General features: G+C 39.8%; 1 protein-coding gene across 2 annotated transcripts in view; it reads right to left on the reverse strand.

The window, feature by feature from the left end:
- The window catches only part of SRGAP1 (SLIT-ROBO Rho GTPase activating protein 1), a 218,007-nt gene that overhangs the window by 63,089 nt on the left and 137,532 nt on the right, over nucleotides 1-17,386 (reverse strand). For both annotated transcript variants that reach the window (XM_032220782.1, XM_032220783.1), the window contains exon 10: nucleotides 937-1,038. In XM_032220782.1, coding sequence (XP_032076673.1) covers nucleotides 937-1,038 — 102 coding nt within the window. The remainder of the gene's footprint in view (nucleotides 1-936; nucleotides 1,039-17,386) is intronic.

The following is a 17,386-nucleotide window of genomic DNA, read 5'->3' on the forward strand; positions in this document are numbered from 1 at the left end:
CCCCTACTCACACTGATGGGCAAGTCGCCAGAATATAAACTGACAGCAAACAGCACTTCTTACTAGCACCGGTGAAGTTACATAGTTAGGATAATGAAATATCTGCAAGAAAACAAGCAAGCTCAGAGAGCACCAAGGACCATTAATTTCAATCTTCAGCTACGCAGATTCTCCTTTATTTGTACAAAGCATTGTTTCTATTCATAGCACATATGAAAGTGCTATGAATAAATAGGGACTACTTTCAAAAGCATCAAGAAAGAGTGCATTATTTCCTGAGAATAACTCATTAAGTGCTATACTTTTACAGTATATAGTGCTGAGATCCAGAGACCTAGGATGTTTCTACTGACATTCTTTCTCCTTGACAAAGAGTCTCTCCCCAATGCCCCCCCCCAAATAGATTGGTAAAATGTTCCATTTTGCTCAGTTCTGTAGAACCATTTTTAATTATAAAATAATTTGAAAAGGGAACTCTGTAGATGAGCATTCAGCCTCGTTAAGGCAGTTGGCAAATGGAGACCATAGTTTTATGTCCTCTATGTTATCCCATTCTTCTAAAACAGTTAAATAGGTGAGAAAAGTTTACTTTTGCATGATGAAGCTGTATTCACTTCAGAATGGTCCATATGATTTCTATACAGCAAAATCACTACTGAAGGGGAATGCAATTTAAAAAATATATAACTATAAAGAGTTGCAAAAAAATTTGAAGTCAAATTGTGATTCCAACTTAGCAAGTATATCTTTTATATCACTAATAAGACAAGTGTTGCACAGGGAACTTTATAAACCAATTTGATAAACAGAATTATTCTAGTAAAGGTATGAAAAGTTTATTACAAAGAAACGTAATATGGTTGCAAAACATGGAATGAATCTTATATGTGTAAGGCACAAAACAGAAAGATATGCTACCCATATTACAAATCTTACCTCTTCATTTTCAATTTTCAATGTTGTTAGTCGAGACTGAAGTTGCTGATATCGAAGCATGAGTTCTCCTTGAACTGGCTGTTGGGCACTGACTTGAGAAACCTGAAAAAAGCAGGGAAAATTGAGAAATCATATGAAAAGAGAAGAAAAGGAAAGGAAAAATGTACACGGTTGTAATGGGCTCCTACAATTGCTGTGGTGGCGCAGTGGTTAGAATGCAGTATTGCCAGCAGTTCTATTCTCACAGGGTCAAGGTTGACTTAGCCTTCCATCCTTCTGAGATTGGTAAAATGAGGACCCAGACTATTGGGGTTAATATGCTAACCCTGTAAACTGTTAGAGAGGCCTGTAAAGCACTACGAAGTGGTATATAAAACTAAGTGCTATTGCTATTGCTACTTTACATAATGGATCAAAACTTTACTCATCAAAACACAGAATAAGATATATGATGCTAATAATTTTCATTTAAAGTCTAGAAGAGTTTACATTAAATGAATATTCTTGGATATTCATTATGTGGATCCAATTATATATGTCATTATGAATATGAGAACATGAAAACTGCTATAGTGCTTACATATGAGATTAAGAAAAAACTGTGGTGCTGCTCACCATGGATGTCTGGGTGTTCTCAAACTGGTATTAATTATACAATAGCCACAAACACCACAACTGAAACAGGTGGGCTGACTGAACTGCCAGAAGCTTGATTCTCAGAACTGCTTGAAAAGTGGCAACCCTCTGTAACATATGCCTTTCCCGATGGCTACACTGTGTGTGACTAAGAAAGGATCAAAGATAAATTGAGGCAATTGTTCATTCTAGAATGCATCTTAAATATCTACAAATAGAAAAAAGTAATGTTTTTTTGAATGATTAGGTTTGAATGATTGTTGAATACTCTTAAAAAGTTTGAATAGACTTCCGGTGACGTCATTGGCTATGCCGGCAGGCTTGGAGATAGCTCTGAAGCCTAGCTGACAAACCAGGGGTCTGGCGGCATAAAGAGCGGCCGTTTGCCGGTCTCAGAGGGACTCAGCGAAGAGCAGGGGTGCTTCTCTGCAGGTGGGGGGAGGTGCGATCTCCTCGGCAAAGCAGAGGCTTAGCCCTGATCCCAGATGTCTGAAGAGGGACACACGGCGGCCCCAAAGCCATGACACAGCACTTTTGTTTGGCATAGGATTTTTGGTGTGAATCTGGATGTCCTAAATTTTAAAGTTGGATTTACTATTTGGTTACTGCATCTCTGGCAGTTTTTTTTTCTTTTCCTCTTCAATGGGACTTTTAGCGGCATTTACGACAAACAGGAGCAAATAAATTAACAATCGAAGAAGGATTAACATCATAAAGAGTTGCCGAAGGCGGCCTAGGTGGTGGAAACAGAGGAGGGAGAGTGAAATCCTACCCTGAGGCACAGCTGATAGATATCGGCGGACTTGCCCTGCCTGCTCCCAAGATTTTTGGAAAACTTTTGTGCTGCCATAGGAGATTTAAGACTCCATTTGAGACAGACAATATTATATATACTGTGCGCATTGTTTTCTCTTTTTTTGGAGCTGCAGTTGGACACTTGAAAGGGGAATATTCCGAGCTGAACTTCCCTTTCTTTTTGTTCTCTTCTCGCATGCCCAGCAAGCCACACCATGCCCAGCAAGCCATCCCCACAGAACCAGTAGTAAAAAAATTTGAATTCCACCACTGATATAGAAGCAGCTTTTCTCTTCCTTTACTTATTGGTTCAATCTACAGTTGATTCTCATTACTCATAGTTCTGCATGTGCAAATTTGCAACATTTATTTGCAATTCCAAAGCAATATTCTTGGTATTTTTGCAGTCACGCAGATTAGTGAAAAATTTTAATCACCTAATGTGCATGTTCTTAGCTGAGGTTTCAGTATTCACTAATTTAGTGTCTGAAATTTGTTTACTATTGCAAAAAATGAAAAATCTTTGTATTTGGCCAATTAACAAAAATATTACCAATATTTTAAAAAAAGTTTTTTATTTTTTTACAAACAAAATAATGCGTGAATGGTGTGGCACCTGGGTATCATATATTCTAATACAAATAAAACTAATAAAATTAATAATTTTACATTCATCCAATTTATATATTTCTAATAGTAACACATTTTTATTTTAAGTTGCAGTCTATCATTATTCAATTATTCCATATTTTTTCTTATAACTCTTATTTTATTATATAAAATGTATACATTAATATTCTCTTTCTCTTATTTTTATCTCTTATTCTAACTTTTAATTATGTCACCCTTTATTAAAAGACTTTTTCTTTCTATCCTACCTAACTTCTACTCATGTTACTTACCTACCTAAAAAAGGAGAGAAAAAGAAAAGCAAATCAGAGCAACAACAATAAAGAGACTTCCTGGGCGGGATCTTGCTGATGGTGGCAGCATAATAGAGCTGCCCCCGGGTTTCTGGTCGCGTTATATGCCTAGTCATCTGGCAGATACCTCACTCTTCAGGCAAAGAAGAGGGGGATAGAAGATCCAGCTGGCAAGAGCTTTTCCTTTGAAGTTTGCAGCTTTTTTGGCTGCGAAGAGAAGGGGGGCCAGCCGAGGCTGAATCATCATCTCTGTGCCGGAAATCTCTAGCTGTTGTTTCCACAGCTCAAAGTAAAATACCTCCACTTAGGACAATATTTGAACTATTTATCTGAATTTAACACAAGCAGAGTCCGCATCTGAGAACCTTATCTGTTTTTTTTAAATCCTAGCTTCATTTTTTACAAGAGCTTCCTTCGTGTACTTGTTTTTTTTTTCTTAAAAAAAAATTGGCTCCTAAAATGGCAATTGTGCATTCTCTATAACAATGCCACATTCCTAATTCTTCTGCAAAAAACAGTGATAAAAGTTCAAAGGGAGGAACAGCTGGCCAGCAGTTTCTTATTAATTAGTTTCACTTCTCTGAAGAGTTTACAAGACTTTCTTCTTATCAACTTTGTTAATATATATTTCTGATATAGAGAAGTCAAAAATGGCACTGAATATGCTGAGCTGCTTCGTTATAATGCTTTTAACAGATAATAACAGATTATTATGATGCAGTACAGGCAGATGGAGTTCGCATTAAGAGTCGGGGTGCGTGAGGATAAACAGGAGAACTTGAAGCAGATTTTTTCAGAGGCTTTTGACCGTCTGATGGGAAGACCGAGGTCCAACATTGACTGGCAGATCGATAAAATTTATCGCGTTAATTCTTGGGCAGCAAAACAGAAGCAACTCCCCCGAGATATAGTTATATACTTTGCCACAAGAGAGTTCAGAAACATGATACTACAAGAGTCCTATAACACCAAGCTTCAAATCGGCGGACAGGATTTGATTGTCTTGAAAGAAATACCACCTCAAATGCTAAGAGCCAGGAGAGATTATGCTTTTCTAGTGGAAGAACTCAGAAACCATCAGATACAGTATAGATGGGATGTGCCATTTGGTATTATAGTTACATTTGACAAGCAAAGATATCGTCTCAACTCTGTATGGAAAGCTCGAGATTTCTATCACAATATTCTGAAGGTGGGACACCCTGCGCCATCTGGATCTGGAGAAAGACCACAAGAAGGACAAGATAGACGGCAAACTACACAACTACCAGACAAGATGCACCATCTTCCCTTCCCGGAAGGGCAAGGTGCCATGGAACAAAGACCTAGCCGTATGACTACCAGACGAATGGAAAAACAAGCTACAATGCAACAACCTCAACAATCATTGGCCATTGATCAAGGAGTCACAGCAACAAGATCAGAAGCCATGGGAGGAGCTAGGCCAAAGGTTAAACAGGCCATGCAGGAGGCTCTAAAAAAGCTTCAGCCAACCAAAGATGACAACTAAGATCTTGACATGGAATGTCAATGGACTGAACTCTCCACAGAAGAGAAAGAAAATATTTCACTATCTTAAACAGTTCAAGAATGATATAATTTGTCTGCAAGAAACTCGTATCAAATCAACCGATCAAAAATATTTGTTTAACCCCAAACTTGGTCAACATTTTGTGACCTCTGCTACGGAAAAGAAAAATGGTATAGTTGTATACTTAAGAAAAGACATTAAGGCTGAACTAATTGAAGCAGATCCCTTTGGAAGATATATAGCGCTAGACCTAATCTTAGAAGGGAAAAAGACATTACTTTTGGGAATTTATGCTCCTAATCAACAGCAAGACGGATTCTATAGAAATCTTCACGCTAAATTAGTACAGTGGGACTATAAGTCTTGTATACTATTGGGTGACTGGAATGGCATGATTGACACTAAAAGAGATAAGAAGACCTCTCGCCCTAATACTAAAATGCGAGCTAAGCTACCCAAACCTTTTTTTGACATGATGGACGACTTTGAATTGAGAGATATTTGGCGAGAAAGAAACGCAGAGGAATATGATTTCACCTTCTTTTCTGATAGACATCAATCCTTTTCAAGGATTGATTTTATACTAATCACTAATGGTTTACTTTCTAGGGTGAAGAAGACAAAGATTGCGGCGAGGGTCCTTTCGGATCATAACCCAGTTTGGATGGAATTGGGAAGGATAGTGCAGGCAAGAAGGTCTTGGAGGCTGAATGAAAACTTATTCAGATATGAGAAGTACATTAATGATTGAAAAAAATTGTTATCTGAATATTTTGTTCTGAATATGAATAAGGGTACACCTATGGAATTTGTATGGGATACAAGCAAAGCGTATATGAGAGGAGTACTGATGAATATAAACAAAATACATAGACATAAACAAGGGCTAAAACGAAAAGAATTGGAAGAGGAAATTAAAGGGAAAGAGTTGGAGTTAATATTGAATCCAGGCGATACAAAGGTTAAGGAAGCAATTACTATATTAAAATCCCAATTTGATATGTTGATCTCTGATCAGGTAGCCACTAGTTTATTATATGCAAAACACAATACTTTTTGTAACGCAAATAAACCGGGCAGATGGTTAGCTTATCAGATTAGGAAAAAAACAAAAATGTAACCAAATTGATTTATAGAGGGAAGGAGGTGTTTCAACAGGAGGAGATTCAAAAGGCATTTCGGGAATTTTTTACAGAACTGTATAAAGGGGACAAAATTAAGGGTTTAGATATAGACAAATACTTAGATAAAGAGAAAATACCCCTAGTTAGAGAAGAGTACAGACAAAAGTTGAACCAACGAATAACCTCAGGGGAAATCTTGCAGGTAATTAAGCAACTAAAGTTAGGGAAATCACCAGGCACAGATGGCTTGACAGCGGTTTACTATAAAAATTTACAGTTAGAAATGGTAGAACCTCTTAGAGAACTATTTAATAAAATTCAAACGGAAGGTAAAGTGCCCCCATCTTGGAAGACAGCGTTTATATCTTTAATACCCAAAGAAGATCAAGATACTACCCAACCAAAAAATTACAGACCTATCTCATTACTTAATGTAGATTATAAAATTTTTACTAAAATACTAGCAAATAGGTTAATGGTGGTTATGCAACAATTGATACATACCAACCAAACAGGTTTTATACAGGGGAGACAGATGAAGAGTAATGTTAGACTAATTATTAATGCATTAGAATATTTGGGAAAGAACAACCAAATTCCTGCTGCGTTCATATTTCTGGATGCTGAGAAGGCCTTTGATCGAGTTAACTGGCAATTTCTGTTGAAGATATTGCAAAAAATGCAGATAGGAGATAGCTTTTTATGGTCAATTAAAGCAATATACCAACAGCAAACAGCTCAAATCATAGTCAACGGAAGTTTAACAGACCCTTTTCAAATCGGAAAAGGTACAAGACAGGGCTGTCCTTTGTCCCCACTATTGTTCATTATAACTTTGGAAGTATTGTTGAATAAAATACGGGGCTTGGATGGTCTAAAAGGGATCAAGATTAGGCAGCAAGAATACAGAGTCCGTGCTTTTGTGGATGATTTGGTCATAATATTGGAACAACCGCAGGAATCTAATAGGGTTTTAATGAATACGATTAATCAATATGGTCAAGTGTCTGGTTTTAAAATGAATTTAGGAAAAACAAAGATATTAGCTATAAATATGAATACTAAACAAAAGGAAGAACTAGGAGGGATGCTAGGATGTGAGGTAGTCAAAAAAGTCAAATATCTTGGGGTTAATATTCTAGCCTCAAATGGGAAATTATATAAGCACAATTATGAACCACTTTGGCGGAGTATACAGATAGAGATGAAAAAATGGGAGAAATTGCACTTATCCTTGCTGGGTAGGATAGCGGCAGTGAAAATGAACATCTTACCAAAATTTTTATTTCTTTTTCAAATGTTACCTATACTTAAAAAAGATGCAAATCTTTTAGAATGGCAGAAGGGTATCAACAAATTTGTATTGGCCGGAAAGAAGCCGAGGGTAAAGATGAAAATAATGCAAGATGTACGCGAGAGAGGAGGCTTGAAATTACCTAACCTAAAATTATATTATGATGCAGTGGCGCTATCCGCAATTAGTGATTGGACCCATTTAACCAACGATAGAATACTGAATATCGAGGGACACGATCTGGTATATGGGTGGCATGCTTACCTGTTATTCAACAAAAAATTGGATAAGAATTTTAAAAGTCATATCTTAAGAAATGCTTTACTGTGGGTTTGGAAAAAATATCAATAAAAAACTAAATGACAAGTTACCCATGTGGGCAATTCCTAGACATGCAATTGAAAATATGAATATAGCACAAAAACAGGATAGAACCACCTACAGACAACTTCTCACTTCTGAAAGGGGGGTTCTACAACTAAAATCTTTAGAGGTATTGAAAGAGGAGAAGGTAGTTCAAACATGGTTCCAGTATGGCCAATTACAGGCCAGGTGGAAAAGAGACCAAAAAACTGGTTTTATCCAAGTTGAGGATAATTTGTTTAAACAAATAAGAGATCAAAGTTTAATGCATATAAAGAGGATATATAATGTTCTAATACAGATGGATTCGGAAACAGAATTAGTTAAAGATTGTATGATAAAGTGGGCCCAAAATATTGAAGAACCAATAATGTTGGACATATGGGAAAGAATATGGGTAAGAAATGTAAAATTCACACAAGCACAAAACCTGAGAGAAAATTTTTATAAGATGTTTTATAGATGGCACTTAGATCCTAGAAAGCTGGCTTCTATGTATCCGAATGTACAGCCTAAATGTTGGAGATGTGGTTCTCTCGATGCTACATATTTTCATATATGGTGGACTTGTCAAAAGGTTAAGGCATTTTGGATAAAAATGTGGTGGATTATGCAAAATATATTTAAAAGAAGGATAAAGTTTACTCCCCAGTTATTTTTACTAGGTATATGTACGGACTTTACAGTGGTAGAGACTAATTTGATTCTGTACCTAATAACGGCAGCAAGACTGTTGGTGGCGCAATACTGGAAGAAGGAAGACTTGCCTACAACTCAAGAATGGACATTGAAAGTTACAAACCTAGCTGAGATGGCGAAAATATCGGCATATCTTAAAGACCATTCAATTGAGAGATATAAACGAGACTGGAAAAAAATGGACTGACTATATACAAAACAAATATGGGACTAAGAAATTACAGATAGCCTATACTTTAAGATTAGGAATAATCTAAACTGTTCATAGCTAGTGCAACAGGAAGAAGCTGAGTTCAATGCAGAGATGTTATTAACTTTTTTTATTTCCTTTGTCTTAATATATTTTAAACTGTGTTTGTTAAAAATCTATACTGTTTACGGGCTCTGGGAAGTCGGGGGGGGGAAGGGAGGTGGGGTGTTAGGGGGGGAGGGGGGGATACATAGTATGTGTTAGATTTTAAGTAACGTGACTGCACTTGTATACTGTTGCTCTTTAATTCCACTGAAAAAATAGGACAAGCTGAATATATTAATAGATTGTAGAAATACACCGAAGGGAGGAGTAGAGGGATAGAAGAAAGAGGGGGAGAGAGGGTGGGAGAGAGGACTGGAGGGAGGGGGAGAAGGAAGGGAGGGAGTGTATCGGGAGAGAGGAGTGGTAGAGGGGGAGGGGAAGAAGGGTAGAGGGGAATGATGGAGGGAAGATGGAAAGTTGGAGGGGGGCGAAAGAAAGGGTGTACGGAGGGTTGAAGAGGTACACTGGGTTTCTATTTTGGGGGGTACTGCTGATAAGAGGAATGGCTGTGTTTATTGTTTAATGTTATATGGCCCCAGTTATGCACAGTATATATGTGACTGTACGAAAATGAAAATGGAAAATAAAAAACACATTTACAACAAAATAAAGAGAAATCATCTATCCGTCATCTTTCTACCACTTCAATATTTTAATTGCTATGCTTTTTTTTTTAACTAGCCACTCATATTCCTCTCTTGGATTTTTGTCTCTGTCTGCATTTACTTTTTGGCTGTTCAATCTAGATATTTCTCTCATCTCTACCCTTTTCCACTGTGTAGTTTCCAAAATTTCTAGCCAGGCCCCTGTCTCCCTTTCAAATGTATCTTTTTGTATTTCCAATTCTCTTTTCAATATATTTTCCCCCTGATTTAATTCATCAGTCACTGTTATTTCCATTGTTATCTCCTCCTTGTCTTCTTCTTTTATTCTCTGGTTCTTTGGCTCAGTCTCTTCCTCCATTTCTACTGTTGGCTCCTCCCTTTCCTGGGAGTCTTGGGCTTTACTCATCATCCCTTTTATAGTACTTTCCTTTTTCCATTTTTCCGAAATTCTCCATGATGTCCTTTATGTTTTGAAAAAGTAACGCCAGATCCTTCAAGATTCCACTCATTTCTTCCTTATAAAGCATCTTATTTTATTTTAAAAAGTTCAACTTTCTTCCAGCAGTCGAAGCATCATTTATTCAGTCCTTAGGTTGCCCTTCAAGGAGTGCACTAATCACAGTTCTTTGTATTCCATAGGTAAATAATAAATTCCATTTAAATAGTCCCAGAGCTCATCAAAAGCCTCTTTACGTCTCCTTTACAGGCTCAATCTTCTAGCATAACATTCAGGGGTCCCTTTCATTAAATAGTTTCCTTGTTTTTGTATTTGACACTCCAGTAGTCATGGGGTAGTTGGGAATAATCCAACAGATATTTTCACAGTCCTAAATATAAGTATTCCCAGACTTGTACTTTTTCCTTTCATCAGCGGATGGCAATTTTAACTTCAGTATTTCTCAGCCAATTAACTGTTTTTTAAAATACATCCCGGACTTGCATGGCAGTAGGAAAAGCCTCTGCTCGTGCCTGCGTGGACATAGCACCCTCTCCCATCCACGGAATTTTCCATTAATTTCATACTACACAAACATAATTGTCCAAATACATTGGTCTTTGATGGCTTCGTGTTGACTTGCTGGTCTCTTGTATTTCTATCAGGCCCCCACCTGTTGATTGCATTCTTTGCGCTTCTTCAACTACATCAGATGGATTACTAATGCTCTCCGGGGCCTCCAACTGGCATATCCCTCAGCTGGAGATAAAGAAGAGCAAGGTGGACTCCGTGGCAGTGGACCCTCAATAACAGGTGGTTCCTTCTGCACTGGACTCGGCCCTTCCAATACCATTTCACTGCATTGTTGTCCCTCTCAATCCTCTGGCTCCCCACCCCGGTTCGCTTTTTCCAGCTCCCTAGCAGCTGTCCCCACTGCACAGTTCCGAAGCTGGTCAATATGTTGGTGCCACTGTTGTCCATTCTCAAGCTCCACCCAATATGAATGGGGACCCATGAGTTCTGTGATATGTGCCGGCACCCATAGAAGTTGACCGGTATAATTTCGGGCATATACTCAGTCACCTTGCTCAAACGTTCTGAGCATATTTTCCAAGTCTTAAAGGGTTTCTATCGAATAATCTGGATGTATTCTATCTAAGTTTGTTCTCAGGCGGTGACCCATAAGTTATTTGGCTGGGCTCCTATTGGTGGCTACACAGGGAGTGATGTGTTGATTGAACAAATACTTAGTAAGTTTCTCCTGATAGTCCCTGCGGCCCATCCGAGTCAATGCCTCTTTCGTCGCTTGCACCATTCCGCCTATCCATTACTTGTGGGGTGAAATAGAGTGACAAGGGCGTGATGTATTCCTTGATTTGCTAGGAATACCTCAAATGCAGTTGCTGTAAATTGAGGCCCATTGTCTGATACCAACATGTCTGGCAACCCATGTATTGCAAACATTTTGTTTAATACCCTGGTAACAGTGTCCGTCGTAGTTGACCTCATCATGGCCACCTCCAGCCATTTGGAATATGCATCAATGACAATTAGAAAAGACATTCCATTTATTGGCCCCGCAAAACCGATGTGAATTCTAGACCACGGGCCTTTCAGTGTCTCCCAGTCCCATGGTGGTGATGAAGGAGGTGCCGGTCTTGATTCCTGGCATGCTTTGCACAACACTACCCACTCTGCGATATCTCTATCTATATTTGGCCACCACAGATAGCTACGAGCCAACGTCTTCATCCTTATGATCCCGGGGTGGTCTTCATGTAGAGTCCCTAGCAGTGATTTCCTTAGCCTTGAGGGTTTCACTACCTGGTTTCCCCACAACAGGCAACCCTTTTGCACAGAAAGTTCGTGCTGCCTTGCACGGAATGGTTTAAACTCTACATTTCCTGTCTCTTTAGGCCATCCCCTCCACACCTAGTTTAACACTTGCACGATTGTTTGATCTTTTCTTGACTGGTTTGCCACTTCTGCAGCTGTAACCAGTTTGTACGGCATAGTCTCTATCAGCAATAGCGAGCTGGATCCTCCACTAGATTTGGTAAAGGACAGCAGCTTAGGCTGTCAGCATGGCCCAGTTCCATGCCAGATTGATGTATAAGTCTATACTGCTAAAAACTACGTACAGCACGTCATCCTTGGGGATAGGACCTATGGTGTTTGCCGGTCCCCTGCAATTAATCACAGCAGCGGCTTAAGATCTGTTACTAAATCAAATTTCCTTTCATATACATATTCATGGAATCTCAATACCAGCAACCACAGCCAACACCTCTTTATCAAGCTGGCTATAGTTCCTCTCAGCTGATGATAGCATCCTGGAAAAGAACGCTATTGGAGCTTCACGATTGTCTGGCAGGCGATGACTTAAAACTGCCCCAAGTCCAAATGAGGATGCATTACACGTCAGGACTAATGGCAGGCGTTCATTATATTGGACTAGGACACTGTACGAGGAAATTAATTTTTTCACCCCCACAAATGCGGCCACTTGTCTGCATCCTTAAACCCATGGCACCTTTTTTCCTAACAGCTGATGTAGTGGTTCAGCCACTGATGTCTTCTGTCACAAAAACATGCTATAGAAATTGAGGAGTCCCATGAAGGCCTGGAGTTCCATCTTATTCTTTGGTGTTGGCGCACAATGTATTGCTTGTACTTTCTCTTTGGTAGGGTGCAATCCAGACGCAGCAACCTAGTAACCCAGAAACTTGACTTGATTTACTGCTACTTTACACTTTTCTTCCTTTACTTTAGCCCAGCCTCTTGGAATCTTTGTAACACTAGTCATAATCGTTCAAATAGTTCAGGTTCACTGGCAGTGGATATGAGCACATCATCGAAGTAGGGGACAACCCAGGGATGCCGTGTAACAACTGTTCCTCAGGCTTTGGAACAAACTAGGACTACGCTTACCCCAAACTGTAGGCGACAACAATGGAATGCCCCCTGATGTGTTATAATAGTTTGGGTTTCTACAGTGGCATCATCCATGGGGAGTTGTTGGTAAGCTTGGGCCAGATCTAACTTCGCAAAGAGCCGAGGTGGCGCAGTGGTTAGAGTGCAGCACTGCAGGCTACTTTAGCTGACTGCAGTTCTGCAGTTCGGCTGTTCAAATCTCACCGGCTCAAGGTTGACTCAGCCTTCCATCCTTCCGAGGTGGGTGAAATGAGGACCCAGACTGTGGGGGGCGATATGCTGACTCTGTAAACCGCTTAGAGAGGGCTGAAAGCCCTATGAAGCGGTATATAAGTCTAACTGCTATTGCTATTACCCCCCCTCCAGCGAATGTAACAAATACTGCACCACTGGTAACGGATATGCGTTCTGTTGAAGAGCCCTATTCAAAGTACATTTATAATCAGCACAAATCAGGATCAGCCTGTCTGGTTTCATGGCGTCACAATGGGGCTTCCTACTTGGCATGGTCCACCGGTTCTAGTATGCGTTCCTGAATCAATTTATCCAGTTGTTCGTCAACCTTGGGCTTTAATGCAAATGGCACCCTTCTTGGTTTCATTCTTACTGGTACCCCTTTAGGGTCCAAACTGAAGGATATCGGGGTACCCCTATATTGTCCCAACTTCCCATAGAACACGTCGGCAAACTCTTTACTCAACTCTATGATGGTCTCTCCCAGGATTTTGTGAACCCCATTAATGCCTAACCCCAAAGCCGCAAACCAATCCAGTCCCAGGAGGTTAGGCAGTGAGGCTTCTACTACAACCAATGTAAGTGGCCCGGAGAAATTTTTATATTCTACGTGGACTGTTCCACTTCCTTTGATGGGGATGTTATTTCCCTGATAATCTCTCAAACGGATACAGCTTCGCATAAGCATCCACTCGGCTTTGTGTGGCAACAATCTTTGTAGGGTCTGCCAGGATACAATTGTTGTTGCTGACCCCGTATCCACTTCTATCTGGCAGGGAGATCCTACAATACGGACGGTAATGTAAATTTTACTACTTCCCGGAATCCTGGTTTGATTGCTCACCCTCTCTAAATGACAGGTGTCCGTATTAATAGTAAAACAGTCATCCTCTGGGGTTCTCAGTCTCGGCCGGGCCTGCTTCCCCACAACATTATGACTTGGAGTCTGTCCTGTTGGGGTGGCAGGCAATGCAGCACAGCAAACTTGCCCTAGATGACCCTTCTTCCCACAGTGTCTGCAAATGTATTTTTATGGCGACACGTAGCTCTCAGGTGGTTTCCACCTATGCACGAGGAGGACAGCATCCAATCCTCGGTCACTCTGCGATCCTTGTTGGCCGCCTCAACCAATGGATGTCAGTGTGATTATCTTCCTCATCTTCAGTGTCCTCCTGCAATTCTGTCTCTCGCCGATGGACAATTGCCCCCCTTTTAGCCGTCTGGGGGTGCCTGACTTCTGTATCTCTTCAGACGATCTATTTGATGATTCAGCAGCTTGCGCCTCCTCTACTGCTGTTTGTAGTGTTAACGTCGGTTTTGCCAGTAATTGTCTCTGTAACCAAACATCCCAAACCCCCAGACCAATCTCGAAGGGCTTCGTCTAAGTTGCTAAATTCGCAGTGATGGGTTAGCCATTATCCTTCCAAAACAAAACAGTTGCCACTCACACGTGCCATCTCTGAGGCCTCTCAATTAGCAGTTCTCAAGCCCAGGAATCCCACCTTCGTTGCCAATGCAATGTTGTTTCCATGGGAACAGACCAGGAGCCACATTCCAACAATGCTGTTTATTCAAGATGAGAGCAGACTATAAACCAACATCCAGTTTCCAGCCAACATCTCTTTTTTAAGGGAAGCTCTCAGCCAATTAACCAATAACTTTAAAATACATCCCACACTTGCACAGCAGTAGGAAAAGTCTCTGCTCATGCCTGCATGGACATAACAATTTTTCTCTCTTGTGTCTTCCCCTTCCAGTCTGGTATTTTCTCAGAATGCTTAAACACCACTTTAACAAATAGTTCTGGGCAAATAGTTCTAAATTATTCCTTGGGGTTAAGTTTAAGACAAAAAAAAAATCCTCTCCCCCAGTCCCAGTCACTGTTCACCTCCTTCATTCCAGCACCAGTCTTAGTTGTTCCTCAGTTGTCCCAGCTTTGTGGTAGCCATTTTTAGGCTGTCTATTCTCCCCACTGTGGCTGAGAGGGAAAAAGAATCCTAGGTCAGACAGGAGAGATGTGAGTCTCTGTGACCAAATAGGGTGTCCCTCTTTGCTTCACCACCCCTACCAGGGGCTTTGGTTCCTCCCGGAGCCCACAAACTGGGAGAATGCAGACACTGTTCCCTATGTCTGATATCGCTGAGATGTCAACCAGAAGTCAAGATTACCAATCTGGTGGTACAGTGAATAGACAGTTGAATGGCCTGTAATATATATATATAATATAATATACTATCTAATAAATTAAGTTCTATACAAAATGTTAATGAGCAGTATTCTTGATATAATTTCCTTGGCCATATTATAGTATCTCTACAAACAATACTGGCTCTTAGGCTACCAACTCTTTCCTCAGATGAATAAAAGATAGAAACTAACAAAAAGATATCACAATAAATATCTAGATGCAAACAAAAACGTTGTTTAAATTTTATCCTTTCTGGAAATTTTAATTGACCTAAATAACAAATTGAGGTATTTGGGAGTTTATTGCTGGTAAGGGGAAGAAGGAATCTGAGTAAGTAAATCACCTCTTAGATTTTTTTTTGCTATTTTTTCATATGTCTAAGTGGGATAGGAGGGTAGGAAAGTTGACACGGAGGCATGGTACCATGTGAGAGATGGGATGGGGAAGGAATAAAGGTGATTTTTAAAGATGGGAAGATGAGAGGGAGGGGAAAAATACCATTGCTATATATGCTCTTCATAATATCAGGCAACTTTTCAATAGATTTTGTGGGGATAGAGCTTTCAATAATTTTCCGCATGCGAGATAATCTTAGCTCCATAGAGAAATTACATAGAGACATTTAAAAAGATATAAACAATGGAGAAACACTGTAAAATTATTTCTTTACATGTTAAGAGATCTGGGAGTCCTATTAAAAGCAAAAGAATGTTAGTTATGTCAAACAATGTAAACCTCATGTGGCTATGTTATGTGTACAAATAGATTCAATGTTAGTATGACATGAGCCTGATTTTAAAAAATCAAGCAAGTTTTATTTAGAAATTAATAATGTATTACCAAATTATATTAGAACAGGATTAGATAGTATTTCAAACAAATTTGTTCCCAACAAGCAAAGTCAATGGGAAAAGCTGGAGTCACTTAATGATTCATGATTTATTTAACAAACAGCAAAAAAGATTGTAAAATCAGGCACAACTCACTTAACAACTACCTTGCTTAGCAAACAGAAATTGTGACCCTAATTGTGTTCATTAAGATAATTTTGATCCTTGGGTTTGGCATTTTGTAAGCCCATTTCCTTTCTCAGTAAAGATTATAACATGTATAATATAACTGTTAGTTAACTGATTGAAAAGTGATTATAGATAGTCCTCAACTTACGACACAATTGAGCCCAAAATTTATGTTGCTAAGTGAAAAATTTGTTAATTGAGTTTTGCCCTATTTTTTGACTTTTCTTGCCACATTTGTTAAGCGAATCACTGAAGTTGTTAAATTAGTGACATGGTTCTTAAATGAATCTGACACCCCCATTTACTTTGCTTGTCAGAAAGTCACAAATGACTCTGTGATGTGATCACTGCAACCATCATAAATATGAGTCAGTTGTCAAGCATCCAAATGTCAATCACATGACCATGGGGGATGCTGCAGCCACCATAAGTGTGGAAAATGGTCATAAATCACTTTTTTCAGTGTCTTTGTAAATGGTTCTTCCGTACGTTGGAGAGGTTGCCAAAAAGGGAGGTCATTTTTTCATTTGTGGTAGAACAGGATAAAGTCATAATCTCTGGGCATAAAATATTTGGGGAAATACCGTATATACTCGAGTATAGGCCGACCCGAATATAAGCCGAGGCACCTAATTTTACCACAAAAACCTGGAAAAGTTATTGACTCGAGTATAAGCCTAGGATGGGAAAATAAAAATAGATACCAATAATGTTTTTGAATATTTATTTCCTCCCCTGGAGTGGGGAGGAATTGGGGATTTCATAGTATCCTTCCCCTGGAGTGGGGAGGAATTGGGGATTTTGCAGTATCCTACCCCTGGAGTGGGGAGGGAATGTGGCTTTCATAGTATCCTATCCCTGGAGTGGGGAGGATTTGGGGGATTTCATAGTATCCTTCCCATGGAGTGGGGAGGAAATGTGGATTTCATAGTATCCTTCCCCTGGAGTGGGGAGGAAATGTGGATTTCATAGTATCCTTCCCCTGGAGTGGGGAGGATTTGGGGGATTTCATAGTATCCTACCCCTGTAGTGGGGAGGGAATGTGGATTTCATAGTATCCTACCCCTGGAGTGGGGAGGATTTGGGGGATTTCATAGTATCCTACCCCTGTAGTGGGGAGGGAATGTGGATTTCATAGTATCCTACCCCTGGAGTGGGGAGGATTTGGGGGATTTCATAGTATCCTACCCCTGTAGTGGGGAGGGAATGTGGATTTCATAGTATCCTACCCCTGGAGTGGGGAGGATTTGGGGGATTTCATAGTATCCTTCCCCTGGAGTGGGGAGGAAATGTGGATTTCATAGTATCCTTCCCCTGGAGTGGGGAGGATTTGGGGGATTTCATAGTATCCTTCCCCTGGAGTGGGGAGGAAAT

The sequence above is a fragment of the Thamnophis elegans genome, chromosome 7, assembly GCF_009769535.1.
Source record: "Thamnophis elegans isolate rThaEle1 chromosome 7, rThaEle1.pri, whole genome shotgun sequence".
Classification (NCBI taxonomy): Eukaryota; Metazoa; Chordata; class Lepidosauria; order Squamata; family Colubridae; genus Thamnophis; species Thamnophis elegans.